The 15,898-nt window shown below is 41.1% G+C and overlaps 1 protein-coding gene across 1 annotated transcript in view; it reads right to left on the bottom strand.

Annotated features, from left to right (window-relative positions):
• The window catches only part of LOC149078271 (neprilysin-2-like), a 60,787-nt gene that overhangs the window by 20,899 nt on the left and 23,990 nt on the right, over positions 1 to 15,898 (bottom strand). Inside the window, exons 2-7 of the mRNA XM_089241899.1 lie at positions 8,669 to 8,823; positions 7,307 to 7,423; positions 2,958 to 3,119; positions 2,546 to 2,629; positions 2,205 to 2,422; positions 1,884 to 2,063 (exon numbers count right to left, since the gene is read on the bottom strand). Coding sequence (XP_089098025.1) covers positions 1,884 to 2,063; positions 2,205 to 2,422; positions 2,546 to 2,629; positions 2,958 to 3,119; positions 7,307 to 7,423; positions 8,669 to 8,823 — 916 coding nt within the window. The remainder of the gene's footprint in view (positions 1 to 1,883; positions 2,064 to 2,204; positions 2,423 to 2,545; positions 2,630 to 2,957; positions 3,120 to 7,306; positions 7,424 to 8,668; positions 8,824 to 15,898) is intronic.

The following is a 15,898-nucleotide window of genomic DNA, read 5'->3' as shown; positions in this document are numbered from 1 at the left end:
ATCTACAGACACTCACCGTGCCGTGTCAGACCAGAACCTCCTAGAGATAGAAGGCCTCTACGTCAGTAAGTAGTTCATTTTCCCTCAGAATATTCAGGGAAAACAATTTCCTTGTTCGTTTCAGTATCATGGTTGTGAGGAAAATAAATGATCGGGCTTAGAATTGACGATTTCTATGCCCCACATCCAATCACTATGCGGTATTTCTGAGCCAATCAGGAAGATTCTACGCCAAAATAAGAAGAAACGAAATAGGATGCTGTGTTTCAAAATGTGGCAAACTTGCTAGGTAGTCTGAATGACGTTTATGGACGTTAACACTACAGAGACCTTCTATCTCTAGGAGGTGCTGGTCAGACACGGCAAATATTCTTTAATATAAAACCAATCAACGTATTCATATCTATCATATCGGGGCTGCGCAGGCGCAGACAGACATTTTTAAGTTGAAGAATGGTTGCCGTGTCTGTAGAAATGAATCACCTTTACCCGTCAGAAAGAGCTGGAAGCGTGGGAGGATGCAGGCGGATCTGGTGCACTGATGGCCTGACTCTGCTCATTTATAACATTGCAGGTAAGGGGCGCGAAAAATGCATGATTGCTGATCGAGTATCTACTCTAATGGCTCTCCCTCTCCGGAAGTTAGCTGCATCAATCATCAATCGAAGAAACAAGCGGTCAACTGATAGGGCCGGTAAGCACATGTCACAGAGTAGCACGCTAATTTTGAACATATGCTGCCAATAAACAAATGATTAGCACGTGTATTCGAAATAAGCAAACTTATTGAAGAGCACGCTATTGAATTGCATGAAGATCTATTTTTCCGCACTTTTAATCATGGGGTTGGAGGAAAAGAGAAGCCGATAAACAAGTCTGAACACGCGCGCATGGGTTTACTTTTGTAACAATGGTTCCATGGAGCTATGAAAAACACTTTTAAGTTCATTGTTTTTTATAGGAACATTGAGTGCTTACGGAGTGTCGACTGCAAAAAATTGCTCAACGATTCTGTTCATTTTTGCGGAGGCAATTATTCAACTGATAAGATTTCGAGTTACTCAATCAATAGCGACACGAAAATTTCGAAAATAAAAAATCCAAAAATTTCGCAAAAAAATAAAATGAAATTTAATCGGAGAAATTTCGCATTTATTTGCGAAAATAACTTTCGAATCAAGAAATATTTTTTGCAATTGTTGGCACAAAAATACTTTTCAAATCAAAAATTCTGAAGCCATTCGCAAAAACGAACCTAAACTACAACATAATTTTTTTTTTCAAGTTTAATGACGAGGTTAATTATTACAGCGCTGTACTTGTTAAAAAATCTAGAGTTCAAGTGCTCAGCAAAAATATCACTCATTTTGGCTTCAAGAAATGTAAATTACCGAGATTCGTGGATAGGGGGTGTGTGAAAATCAAATTTTCGTATTCATTCATAAAAACTGACACATTTCGCATTTATCGCATCTATTTCTTAAATACGAAAAATTACGCGCGCACGCGTATCCTTATTCATCAGTTATTGAGCGTGGCATGTACACAAAACAAGGCATGCATCAAAAACATGCCTATAACAGGCAAACCTCTGGTTGTGCGAGAAAATGTATACGCTCGATGAACACGCCACGTAGTAGCAAATAGGCAATTTTTTTTTAGAAGCACGTGTCTCGGGTATTACGGGCCATAAGTCTCTGCGCCGTTCACGGCACTAGGGTTAAAGATAGGCTGAACTCTTCCCGAGCCACCGACTCGCCTAGCGCAAGTTGCTTGTCATGCCGTCGCGTTATTCGAGAGGTCAGCGAGTAAACGAGTGCAAGCCCGAGTTGCGCGAACCGACCAACTCAATGATCTACATGATGCGTTTATAGTTAACTTACATTAGCGAGTTGCATTTCGAACATGAGAGCGTCTTTCATTTCCTTCTCCGCAAAAGACCTGTTGGCGCCGAGTAACACGGCGCTGTTCACCATCAGCTGGTAATAAGCCTGGACCGTGGTGTCGTTCAATCCTTTCATCAGATACTTTCTGTCCGGCATGCCGAGGCTCGATTGATCCAGCTGCATATATATATATATGATTTGAAAAAGAAATACAATATATGGTTATCGTCTCCAGCTGAAATGAAAATCATGCGTATATGAAAAAAAAAATTTTGCTTTCGAGAGTTATTTCGCGAGGGGATGAGGAACAAAACTCACGTCGATAATGTGCCTGGTGTTGTTCCTTATGTCCGGTCCGATCGACAACGAGAGGAAGATGCCGTGGCCGAAACCTAGTCGACGGAGAGTGAAGACGCATCGCATCCAGTCGAAGTTGGTGCCGTTCGAAGGCCAGTTCGAACCTTCCACCACGGGCCAACCGCCGAGTTCCCTTAACGCTCTCATGAGCGGGGAGTTGCCTTGCATCTCTATGTTGGCTGGAAAAAAAATCCCAATTATATATAAGATCCTCGTTTTCATTTCTTTCATTTAATTCAAACCTATAATGCTCGGTTACTGCGGATGTATATATACGGTAGCGATAGCGTCTCGAAACTTACTCGTGTTCATGCAAGCGTCGTACATTTTCTTCATGTTTCGGATGTACGTAGGATCCGTGTTTTTGATGTCGTGCTCAACCATGCCTGAAATGTACAGTATTATAGAAGAATGATCTAGAAAGGTTCGTTCACTACTTACTCCCTTCCCTCCTCTGCTCCGTTTGATTCGGCCCAATAACTATTAAGCATCGGTAGAAATTGTCCGTTAAAATAAGCAATGTTATGATACAAACTGCTCCGTCCGCATTCCATTGATTTAACAATAGATAAAAGTAACAAATATAGCATATAGAACCGACTTTCTTTCTCCACTTTCTCCGCGATGCCTGTCTGCCCATTTATACATTTTCCAATCGATACATGGCAAGGCGGAATAAATACAGTATATGATAAGATTTACAGAGATACTTACGACGCAGTTTCAGGTCGAGCTCGTCTTGAAGCAGAGAAAAGACGGACACCGAAGATCGGTCGTCGGGGATGTTCTGTTTGTGAAGCCAGCCCCCGCATGCGAACGAGTAGAAATCTTGACAGGGCTCGACCTTTTCGTCGATGTTGTTTAATATCAGCGCAGCTGTGCCAACATGAACAGGATAAAGACAGTCATATAAAGTAATAAAATTATATAGGGGCTGTCCCGAATATTGTTTGCACAGCAAACATCTCTTCGAGGGTTGACTTTGGAAATATACTCTCAATTACAAAATGTTTTCAATTCACGTGCGTTTACTCAAAATGTATTGAATGCATAAAAAAATGGAAAAAATTAACCTTTTAAATAGACCCCGTGTCGTGTGCTAAAACTTCCAATTATGGGAATGCAAATTCGGCTCTGAGAAGAGTCATTCACAAAAAATTGCATATCATATTTTTAACCCTTTTACCCACGGACGTAATATTGCGTCCAAACACCAGTGGGATAAATTGAATCAAATATATATATACACACACACACACACACACACAATGTTTTTTCTTTCCCTTCTTTCTTTTTACAATGGTGTAAATTTCTTCTAAAAATTGTGTTTTTCTACGTATATGATGTATCTTTCTACTACATGCTTGTAAGAGCGACGGAGAACAAGTAGGGTGATGGTGAAAAGATGACTATCTATCTTATCTATTATACTTTTTCCTTTTATATATTTTTTTCTTTTCTTTTCCTTTTTCTAACGTGCGGTTAGGTTAAGATGAGGTTACCAGATTTATCGCCTTTTCGTCTAATAAAGATAATCCAAATTTCTTGCCAAAATCTTGTAGGTGAAGTGGTTAAATGCAATATTAACCGAGATATTTCACTTCGAAGTTTACAGCATTTTTCGCCAATGATCGAAGGTGTGGTTCATAAAGTGCGAAACAAATAAAAATTTTAAAGTTGTAAAAATTCCGTAATTGTGGAAAAAGATGTAATTGCTATTTATTGTGAAAAAAAACCAACATGGTTGAGGATTCGTTCTGCTTGTGTACAGTCCCTAAAAATGGAAACTTTTGAGTCAATGAAAACTTGCCAACACAGTGAAAAGTTGCCGAAACATAAAGATGTTATATATTTAATGCCTCGATAAATATTGCATTTAAAAATATGAAGTTTTTTGCAAACGACTTTTCATAGCGGAATCTACATTTCAGTGATTGGAAGTGGAATTTATAAAAAGTTAATTTCTTCATTTTTTCGTGCATAAGTTCCCTCGAACAAATTTTGAAATTTTAAATAACTTCACGTCATTTGAAAACTTCTTTGTAATTGAAAGTATGTTTCGAAAGTCAACGGTTACGAAAATGATAGACAAACAATTTGGGACAGCCTGTATAAGGAAAATCATAAAAAATTATTATTAGAGCCCGGAAGTTCAGGTAAAATGCCATAAATGCCTTTTTTTGCCTATTTTAAACCTTTCTTTTGTTGTAAAAAATATCTTTTTAATTTTGTGTGCACTTAGTGACTATTTCGATATTTTTTTATGCTTTTCCATGAATTTTAAAGGCCATATTCTAGGCATTAAAACTTCAGGACAATTGCTCGTTTTAAAATTTTCAATTCTTTGTATAAATTCTTATCAGAAAGTCTCATCCCTTCCAGCCCCCGTTCGAATGCAAATAGGCGTAAGTGCCTGAGAGATAGACATCTGACAAAACAGTGTTGTCAGGCATAGAAATGACAAAGATTTTTCATCTCTGTTACACGTAGTTTTCAGGTTTTCAGACAGCAATCAACATACCATCAAACTCGCTCACATCGATATCGTAAGAGTTCTAGTTAAAACATAATTAGACGGCTTTTTCCTCAGCCGAATATATCGACGAAACAAATATTTTCGGGATTTTTATGCCGAGTTGAAATCGGAAGGAAAAGCTATCTGTCTCCACCGGGACTCGAACCCAGAGCCCCGTGCATTCCGCGTAAGCGTGCTATCACCTACACCACTGGCGGCACGACATTGCCTTCCTTATTTGACACACTGTGGCGTGAGGCACTGAAGTAGTAGCCTCTTAATTTCAGCAAATGGCCCCCAAGTGAGACATTAGAGAGAGATAGGAGGCTTTTTCTTAGTCCAATATATCAAGGAAACAGATATTTTCTGGGCTTTTACGCCAAGGTGAACTCGGAAAGAAAAAGTCATCGGGTCTCCGGAATGCAAGAGGGCCTGGGCTCGAGCATCACCTCCTAGAGATAGAAGGCCTCTGCACCGTTTGCCATAAACGTCATTCAGACTACCTAGCAAGTTTGCCACATTTTGAAACACAGCATCCTATTTCGTTTCTTCTTATTTTGGCGTAGAATCTTCCTGATTGGCTCACAAATACCGCGTAGTGATTGGATGTGGGGCATAGAAATCGCCAATACTGAACCCGATCATTTCTTTTCCTCACAACGATGATATTGGCACGAGCAGGAAATTTTTTCCCCTGAATATTCTGAGGGAAAATGGACTGCTTACTGACGTCACAAGCTGAGTGCGGAGGCCTTCTATCTCTAGGAGGTTCTGGCTCGAGTCCAGGTGGAGACCAGATGACTTTTCTTTCCGACTTCTGGCGTAAAAATTCAGGAAATATTTGTTTCCTTTCTAAATACAATTATTCACCAATTATTGTTCTTAAATTTTTGGTAGCAATATTGTGCATTAATTACGTATTTAGTACCTAATCAAATCACCTCCGACTTGAGATCGAAGGATCACAATCATTTCCTTTTGCCATGAAAGTATCAACTTGACTAAAGCATTAGCACGGGCATTCTATGAACTAATGAAGAACAACACAGACGGCGTAACGGCAGCTAATTTTCGGACACTTAATATCTTAGTTCTTGGTTTTTTTTCTTTTTTGCCCATGAATTATAAATGCCTTTTATAGTGCCTACTTTTTACAGTTTTCAGCGCCTGAACTTCTACTACTTATTATATGAAAACATGGCATAAAAATCATAACATAAAAAAAACAAGGATTTCCCATTAAAATATCGATTGTCAAGTGGATTTGTAGAGTGAAAAAAAAAATCGAAGAAACATTAAATCGATCTCCGAGTCCCACATTCAGTATCAGAAAAGGTTTCGAAACCTATTTTGAATGTTAATTAATTCGGATTCATTCTCGCGAACGTTTCGGTGTATCACACGAAGCTGTTGGCACATCGCACGCATCAACGGAGGTAGAACTGATTTTTGTCGAAGAGATTCACAAAACAAGGCACCGCATCGAACAATGGCTCGAACCCACACGCCACACTTTTAAAAGAGAAACAGGAAGAGAATAAAAAGAAAGATAATATAAAAAAAGGGGCATTTTTCTCTCTTCCAAGATGGTCATCATTTAATCCACTTCGTGACCCGTATGTCCTTTTTTTCCGTCTTCCTCTTTTCAGCTATTATGGGGCCCTCTTTGCCAGCAACGTGGCCGCCCCCGCCTCGTGTCAATATATATATATATATATTTTTTTTTTGGCGGAGAGTCGAGAATTAAACCAAAGCTTTGAATCAAACCTTTTGTAGCAACTCTACGCGGAGAAACTGAAATAACGTATCTGAAGAGATTTAATGCAAGACCACGCATTTGTCGCTCACGGCCATCATTAACGAGTTAAGATCAGCCATTCGCGCATAGTAATCACCACTTCGATGTGGATGCGCTATTAATTCGTTGGTTTTTCTTCGCGAGTTCGAGAGCCGAAGCAATTTTCGAGGTGGAGCCGAATTTACACATTAAAAATGTGCTTTCTTTTTTTTTCAAACCGAGCACAACTCCGGTCTATCACCATACCGATTGAGTTGAGCCGGATAACAATCCAATTGCGTAACTAGTGTTGTGCTTGAGTTTTAGTGCTGCCATCTAAATTTCAAATTGTGAGTGAAGTGTAATGATTAAATATTCGTACCGATGTAGGCCTGTTGCTCTCCGTGGTGAAACTTTTGTGAACGGGGTGATCGGCTCGCATTCGCTTCTCGAAGTTGGGAACCGCAGAAAACCAACTTCGACCGACCACTACTGTGGCACCGGTGAGGGTCGAACCAGGGTCCTTGCGATGCGACTCCGTCACTATGGCCACTCGATTAGAAATATGCTGTTGTTTTTGCGTGTTGATAAAATCAGCAATAACTTGGAAACTATGTTGGGCCCCCGTTGGCCCATGCCTAACTCTATGGGTCGTTTCTCAATGTTATTACGAGAGTTCGAACCGCGAAAAGAAGCGTCGTCTCATTACGCGGTCGAGAATTTGAGTACTATGTAATGTTGCGGAATCCTCGAATAAATGATCCTTCTTACCAGCTCGGACGCAACCAGGCGTCAGACATATTTCTGGCTGACGGATGCTCGAATGGTTGTCGTGGTTGCTGTAGGATAGGCCACCTATCCTAATCGTCTCTTTGTTCGATTCCACATCTAGACCAACAGAAAACAAATAGAAATTGAATGAATAAAATAAATAAATGATAATTTTTAAGTGCATACAATAGAACCCCCCATTAACGGACCCGCCCACGGGATCGAACATTTTGCAAGCTGACGAGGAGTTAACCCTTGAAATACGTTGAGGCTCGCGACGTAATTCAGAAAAAAAAATGTCACTAACGAGGAGTTTCCGTTTTGAGGGGGGTTCCACTGCATATACAAATTTATGCATATATTACTGCCAAAGCAAGAAGGCGGCCAATTCTCGACGGGCCGGTCACTTCACGAATACGCCAAAGTCCGAATTACAGAAATGATTTGGACTTTTGCCGGCAATTTCGCGAAGTGGCCGGAGATCCCTGGCCAAAGCTCGATGTGCTGATGAAAGACGGCCCGGTAGAAGCCAAATCCATTTTTTTTATTGCCAACGTGTGATCATGGCTATATATATATATATATATATATATATCATCTGTATTGGATTAGTTCCACGTGACGAGAGAAAAAAAAGTGAAATTTGAGAGAAAACTGTGAAAATAATTGTATAAACATGTACTTTTTTTTCTGCCAAATTTTGGAGAAAAAAGTTATTACCGCATCGTCACTGCGATTTTATGTGTTGCCATAACTATCGTAGACATAATTATCACAGAAAAATACGCCAAGTTGACGATGATCCCGAATGCATAATACCCAAGCGGCGTCGCTAAGTTTGATAAATACTTGAAATGTATCGCCTTTGTCTGGGATTATGCATAATAACCAAGTCTAATTGGTGTGAATTTGATAAAAATGAAAAAAGAAAATTCCGAACGAGTCTAGTATGTGTGATGTAAATATTATCGGACCCCCCAATATAATGATGACAACAAATTTTGAGATCGTAAATATAATGATACAATACATGTATATCAATTATCACGTATAGTATATAATATATTACGAATTATCATGTTTACCAATTTCATTTAATAATTTTTTTTTCATTTGAATGGCGTTTGAGATGATGGGCGACATTATTTGAAACATTTTTTTTCTAATTAAAAGTTGTCTCTAAAACCAACGGTTCAGGAATTAGCCATTGGACAACAAAGAGTGAGACACCCTGTATAATCTCGATTTGTGTGTGTTCCCTTTATTATACTAATTAGTAAATACAAAGGAGTAACATGTTTGCACCAACGAATATAGCTGTGAGATAATCATTTTTAGGTATTTATGTGCAAGTTGAGTTACCTGATGCGTCTATGATGTCGGGGGCGTTCTCCCTATAAATGGACGCCACGAAAACCAGAGCGACCATCATCGATACACAGGCAATCAACGATATCGACGCCACAGCGAATAGCAGGCGCTCCAGCCTCGAGCGACGGTGCCACCATGGCGGGTTCCTATGTCGGATAATAAAGAAATAAATCAATCCCCTGCACAAAAAATATTGATGATATAACTAAACAATTAATGATTCATTTATAAACCGTCGGTAAAAGTTGTTAATCGCCCATTAAAAGAAACGCCACTCTCCTCCCCGGACAAAAAATCAGACCGTTACGGCAACTCTGATTTATATACAAATCACTTGATGAAGAGAGATTGGTGTGTCCCGTAAACCCATTTACTTTTATGTCTCCGAGTAGTTAATGGTCTGAAGTGGTTGTTTTTGAACATTCAAGGACGACACAACTTGATGAAGATATGAATTCGCTTTTTATGTCATATACAACACTGTCACGTGCGTTATTCTGGGGGGGGGGGGAAACAATCGCAATCATCACATCAAACAGCCATGAAAATCGCGGTTGAAAAAAATATCCTTACAGACAGAGATTGCACCAACGCCACCAAAATTTCTGCAAATTTTCAGTAACGGACTCTTATCTCATCAATTGTAGATCGAATATCGCGGAGCGAACTGCGCAAAGAACATTCAAAGACTAGAGTAAACAATTGTCTATTTGAGATTTGATTTTATTTAATTTTTGTCCAGTGAGTGTAATCGTTTCAATCAATTTCATAACCTCAGAATACTCGAGAAATAACTAAACTCATACCTTTTTGTTATTGTGCTTAAAATTGAACAACAATACTAAGAATTGGTGCGCTGAGAAATCTTCATAGAGGTATCAAATGGTTAAAAAGGGGAGGAGGATTCTCAGATTTTGGAATTTTTATAAGTATAGTCTCGCATATTATCCTTTCCAATCTCGACGCACTCCAAAGTATAGCACATCTCTTGGCATGGCTGAATTAACGGGTATAAGCGGTTTTTTTCCCTTTGGAATCATCTCCAGATCAATTTATGTATTAAAAATCTTGTATATGCGTATTGATAAGAAATCTGCTGTAACTTGGGGCAGACAATACAGGTGGGATAACAGCAATTGGTGCGATGATAACACAGAGCCCGGTGGATCAACCCATAGCATCCTGTGACACGTAATGCCTCAGAACCACTAATGGTCACGTGAGATGATAATGTTCGTAACGGGCCATGGTCTGCTTCCGGCTAACCTTCATAGGTTCAAATCAATCCCCAGTGGTAAATGTGCATGTTCGGCCATAGGCACGCCTCTTCATTACGCAACTCTATGCCCCACGACAACAACCTTCCACTTCCGAGAGCCAGCTGTGCATCTGCGAATACCTTAGCTTGGCCAAAAGCCCTGTATAATTATTATTGTATTGTTATTGTACCTTGGCTTGAGTGCATCCTGAAACGGGAGGATTCGAAAAAGTAAAATACGTAGACTGGTCCACTTTCTGGAGTAACCCCATAGGCGGAGATAGACTTGGAAGTCTGGGGGGGGGGGGCGGCACGATGATGATGATGATGATGATGTCAATTCATATACACACATATACATTAGATCTGCCCACTCCACTTTGACGCCCCCCCCGTATCTTCGCCCATGAGTAGCCCCCTGAGGATATCAGAGCTACAGCCAATCCCGGAACCAGATAGAGAGCCACCCATGCCTGTTAGATCTACCAGAATAAGACGTCACCCACACAGCGACCTCATACAACTGTTTAGAGAGGAGGAACCAGTATATATAGTGCCGCTGTGGTGGTCGAGTGGTCATAGTGACGGACTCGCATCGCGGGAACCCGGGTTCGAGCCCCACCGTCACCACAGTGGTGGTCGGCTGAAGTTGGTTTTCTGTGGTTCCCAACTTCGAGGCGCAAATGCGAGTCGATCTCTCTGTTAAAAAGTCTCGCCACAGAGAGCAACGGTCCTACAAACAGTACAAATATTCAGTCACTACACATCACTCACTTCTCTTCTGAGATATAAATGGCAGCACTGAAAAATCATACACAACACTAGATACGCACTCAGACTGTTAGGTACACGCACTTACACTTCCGGCACAACTCACTAGGTAGTAAATTGCCTATGGCAATTGACCTGAGTTGTGCTCGGTTTGAAAAAAAAAAAAAGTATATATATAGTCGAGAATAGATGATCCACGCGGTCTTACCGAGAAGCTGCATGTAAACAGCAATTGCTGACGAATGTCTTTGGACCGCGGTGCAGCGCGTAGATCAACCCCACTGCAAATTGACAGTTTTCATAGACTGATACAGTAACTGATTCAATGAAAATCTCTGAAGAGAGAAGCAGATCACACAAATTTTATCAAGAACTATTTTAGATTATGACGATTTTGGGATTTATGGCCTGTGATCTGTGATTGCGATTTATTTACCTCAATCACCATATTTCGATCATAAATTTTATACTTGTTTACTGGCGATGTGCCTAATGGCACCTGCTCACATATATATATATATCTTTTTCAAGCTGAAGAAATGATTAAGTCCCCGGAGGCACCCGAGTTCCCATGGACAATGTCTTATATCACCGAGTGTGACAGAGCCTGGGTGTCTCTCGGTTCCTATCACTATGTAACTTGGGGTCTCCGTTTGATTGAGCCGTATTGGCCCACCGTTACGGCAACATTGCCTATTGGAGGAAAACTGTCTCGATCAATCACGCCTGGACGATCTCATTCCACCATAAAGATCAAACGATACATCGTTTGAGAATCACTAGGTTATGACTGATACATATCTACAGATATTGAATTCTATAATTAGTCTGATTCTTGCGTTACGGCCATGAGTTTTAACAATAGTGTTGAAATGCGATCTGTATTAACTCGAATACGCCTTCGCATTTTCTTCTCAAAGGGTTCAACTTCAATAATAAAGTTGTTGAAATCTTGACGATAATCACGGTTCGTATTTTATTTAATTATTTCGTCGATTTGACGCAGAGAGTGCGTTAACCTTCGCCAAAGATCGTCGCTGACGTCCGGTAAAAACCACTTTCAATCGCTTTCGTTTCGGAATGCTTTTACTGGTGTAGACAAAACAGATCAACGAACTATTCGCGTGCCTCGTGTATACACACGTATATGTATACAAACAAAATATACGTTTCCGGTTCGCTAAAAGGGGCACTCAAATATGACTGAATATCGATTCAATTAACGGCCCTACCTAAACACGCCACGATTGCGTTACAATCCAACATGAATCACAAAATTCGAAGACGTCTTTTTACGGCGCCGCTAATAAGAATGCTGTTTCTGAAAAGATATCTTTGGCAAATCGATAATAGTCTCATTCGACGGTATTTTATTTAATTTCTTACTTAAATCAGCGCATTGATGATGACTAGGGAAATCGGCTCCCACCGCCCAAGGCGATGACCCTCCGTAACTTAAGCCAGAGAATTCGTGCAAGTGAATGTGAGAGTACCTATTTGTGCTAACTCGGGCACATGTACTTGCGATAAGTAAGAGTGAAACAAGCATGGGGTGGCATGACCATGGACTCGGAGTTGTTGTAGCTCCTCTTACGTTGTCAGTCATTTGTAACGAACTACCCATATCAACTCGAGTGGGGGGGGGGGAATTCAGCTAATTTCTATAGATCAGAGGTCTTCAACTTTTCGACTCGCGAGCAACAAAGACCTGTCAGTTGACGAGTTCTGATCGTGCACCAAAACTTTTTACCATCGTAGAAATGCGATGAGTACCGATGGGTACGTATAAAAGCATCATCGTAAGCCCACCCCCTAACAAGTGGTGTTCGGGGGCACCCTACCTGGCTTTCGTTTTTTTCTTTCAAACTGAGCACCACTCCTGTTCTACACCATGGACGATCCACTTTCTACTGAATCAGCCGGAAGTGCCCATGCGTGTCTACCAAAAAGTCTAAATGGGTATCTAGTGTCCTATGTGAACTTTTCAGTGCTGTCATCTACTTTTCAAACTACTAGTGAAGTTATACTTGCACCGTTGTAGACCTGATGCTCTCCGTTGCGAGACTTTTTAACAGTTATAATAGGTTTGCATTCACGGCTCGCAGTTGAGAACCACGGAAAACCAACTTCAGCTTACCACCACTGTGTCGACAGCGGGGTTTGAAACCGGGTCCACGCAATGCGAGTCCGTCACTATGACCACACGACGGCGCAAAACAGAACAGAACGAGCACGACCAGGCTCTGTCGCTTACGCAATTTTGGCTCATTGCTTTTGCGGCTGTAATTGGCAACTTTATTTGTCTATGACAGTTTTTTTGTCTTAATTGGGAACTTCACTTGCCTTTGACAATATTTTTTTTGGCTGTCATTAATAATTTCACTCGTCTTTGACAGTTTTTTGCTTTCAAATTGAGAAACAACTTCACTTGCTTTTGTCAATTTTTCTTTCGACTGTAATTGGCGAAATTATAATTACCTTTGATAACTTTTGGTGATAATTGGCAATGTCCGGTACGGATCCCGTATTTTTATGAAATAAATATGGTCATTCTAGGCAGTTATCGTGTTGAGCGTATTGATACTTTTTGCGGGCCGGATGGAACATTTTGGCGGACCGCATTTGGGACGCGGGCAGGAGGTTATATTCACCCCTGCATTAAAACCTGTTTAAGGATTCACTAAGATCATGAAATCAAATGACGTCAACTGAACGAAGAAAAAGAGAAGTATAATTTCTTATTCTATATACGCCCCCCCCCCCAATGTAATTTCGTGGCTCGCTAAACACTGGCCAACAAGCGTGTATTGTTCGTGAAGAAATCATGACTCGGTCGAGATCGACAATTTCCATCTTTTATTGCACTTTCGCTCGGTAGAATCACGCGTTCGATCATTATTCGCATTTTTGTTTCTGCGCTGAATCACGCGAATGTAATCGCTTCACATTACTCGTACAAGACAATGCCGAAGAAGAAGAAGAAATGAATCAGTGCGAACGGGATATTAGTCGGATTCGGCCATGTATTTCCGCGAGAATGACGCCATCTCTCTGTCACTCATAAAATGATTGTAATGTGTCATCCTAATAAGATCCGAGTCATGACTTACACACACTAGGAGATAATCACTGTTTCGGAAAACACGAAGACGCTCGTCTGTCGCTCTCTAGCTCTCGGTGTCGCACTTTCATTTATCATTGGCTAACCTTCTTCTCTCTTTTCTTTTTTTTCAATATTCGCGAGCATCGTTTATGTCCAACATCGAGCAGCGAAGAGCACCAATATGGCCACCCTGACGTTGGTCAAAGTAGTGTAATGTGAATTATTGGATGCAAATTGTGTGTCGATTAAGACCACACTGACACGAAATGTGTCGAGCACTCTTGGGTGCTTCGGTGAGCACAGCGTTGCACGTGAGTAACAGGTTGAAGATGCCTGTCATGACCATCTGAACAAGTTGGGGGGGGGGGAGGGTCCATTTCGGAGTAATCCATATTATGTTAAACACATTCTGCATATAAAGATTTATCCAAACAACCTCATATTTAGGATCTCTCAAGGCTGTAGCGAGTGGGGCCTGATGGTCCACCTTCCTCCCCCAGAAATGTGAGGATAAGATCGATATGTACGTCAAATAAAACAGTCTATTGGTCTATCACTTTGGTCCCCCCCCCCTCCTCAGGCAAGGGACTCATAAAACCACCAAACTTAGTGACAAAGAATATGCAAAGGGAACCGAACAGTGATTTGGACCTTTTGATTGGGAGAACTAACGACGTATTCTCGATTGCATTGTAGGGTCGGATTTCGGTAGACCCGGGTGCAGGTGCAGTCACAACGGATCACAAAACATTACGGGCCGTAATATGTAGTCACTGTACGTCAATTGTGAATTTCATTTTGATTCTACTACTTCTCAACTGTACATGTACCTCTTACACGTTCCTCTACGGAATTTCTAAAGAATCGGCACATGCCAGGATGTGCGTTCTGAGTTGTATGTCTGGCCCCTAACGTATTTATGCTGTCAGAGTTGTGCTTGTTTCGTGTTATTGCTGGTGCTGCCTTCCATATTTTGAAGTGAAGATAGCAGATGCTTGAATTTTTCATGTTGCGTAATGTAATTAGTATTATGTTGGGTTTGCCTGCTCTTTGTGGAAAGACTTTTTTCAAAGTGGGAGACCGGCTCTTTGACTTCCACAAAGCCCTTGAATTCGTATTTCATACCCAGGGCCCGACTTTGACACGAAGGAGCCTTGGCAAAGAAGGAATTAGAGAGCTCCTATGACTGCGGGCAAAGGCCTTTGAGTATTCCAAAATAATGGCACCCCCCCCCCCAAAAATTCTGGTTCTCTGCGCAAATGACCCCACTCGCCCATGCGGAAATCAAGACCAAAATACATGTAAATTTTATTAACAAGCACGCATATTGTAGATTATCGTAAAAGACCGCAAAATCGTTTTCCCAACGGGCCATACCCTCTTTGTCGCAACAGCTCTCAATCAAGTTAAAAATATAGACTTTACTTTCGTTTTTATTTACACCAAAAAGAAACAAATTCCTCTAATTTCCTGGTAAATTCAGGATATCTTTAGTAATTTAGAGCCCCCCCCCCCCACACACACACACACTCTGGAGCCCGTGAAAACGTCACTGATCGTGGTATCGTGCTGAGCGACGCGAAAAACTTCCACGCTTCGATATTACTCGCAGAAATTGAAATTCATTCCGTTTCGAAGATTCTGGAATCGGGCCACTGACCCCCCCCCCCTTTTATTTTTTGGGCAGATTTATGTGCATAGTTAAATAATTTATTTAGCTCATATTAACATGGCGAAACATCTTGAGGAGATAGTAAATGATGACAGAGCGCGTGATGATTATTATTATACGACGACGACGACGGTCGATCCCTCCCTCGGACTGGAGATGCCCTCGCTTCAGTCCAGAAAGGAGCTCGTGCGTGAAGAGTGCGCGTCTAAATAATTCATTCATTCCCCATCTAGGGGCCAATGACTTCCTATTCTCCACTGGACCGTGATACTTCCCAACCCCCAAGGTTCCGGCAGACATGATAAATCAAAGCTGACCACCGGCCAGTGGTGTACTTTACTATCATCACTGCTTCCGGGCAAAACTGCCTTGAAAAGATCGTGCCCTAAATTCGAAGCCCAACAAGGACATGACTCT

This window comes from Pholcus phalangioides, unplaced genomic scaffold, assembly GCF_987345545.1.
Source record: "Pholcus phalangioides strain wild (caught in Gottingen) unplaced genomic scaffold, Ppha-v1.0 ptg000014l_1, whole genome shotgun sequence".
Lineage (NCBI taxonomy): Eukaryota > Metazoa > Arthropoda > Arachnida > Araneae > Pholcidae > Pholcus > Pholcus phalangioides.
This window is presented reverse-complemented; position numbering and strand designations above follow the sequence as displayed.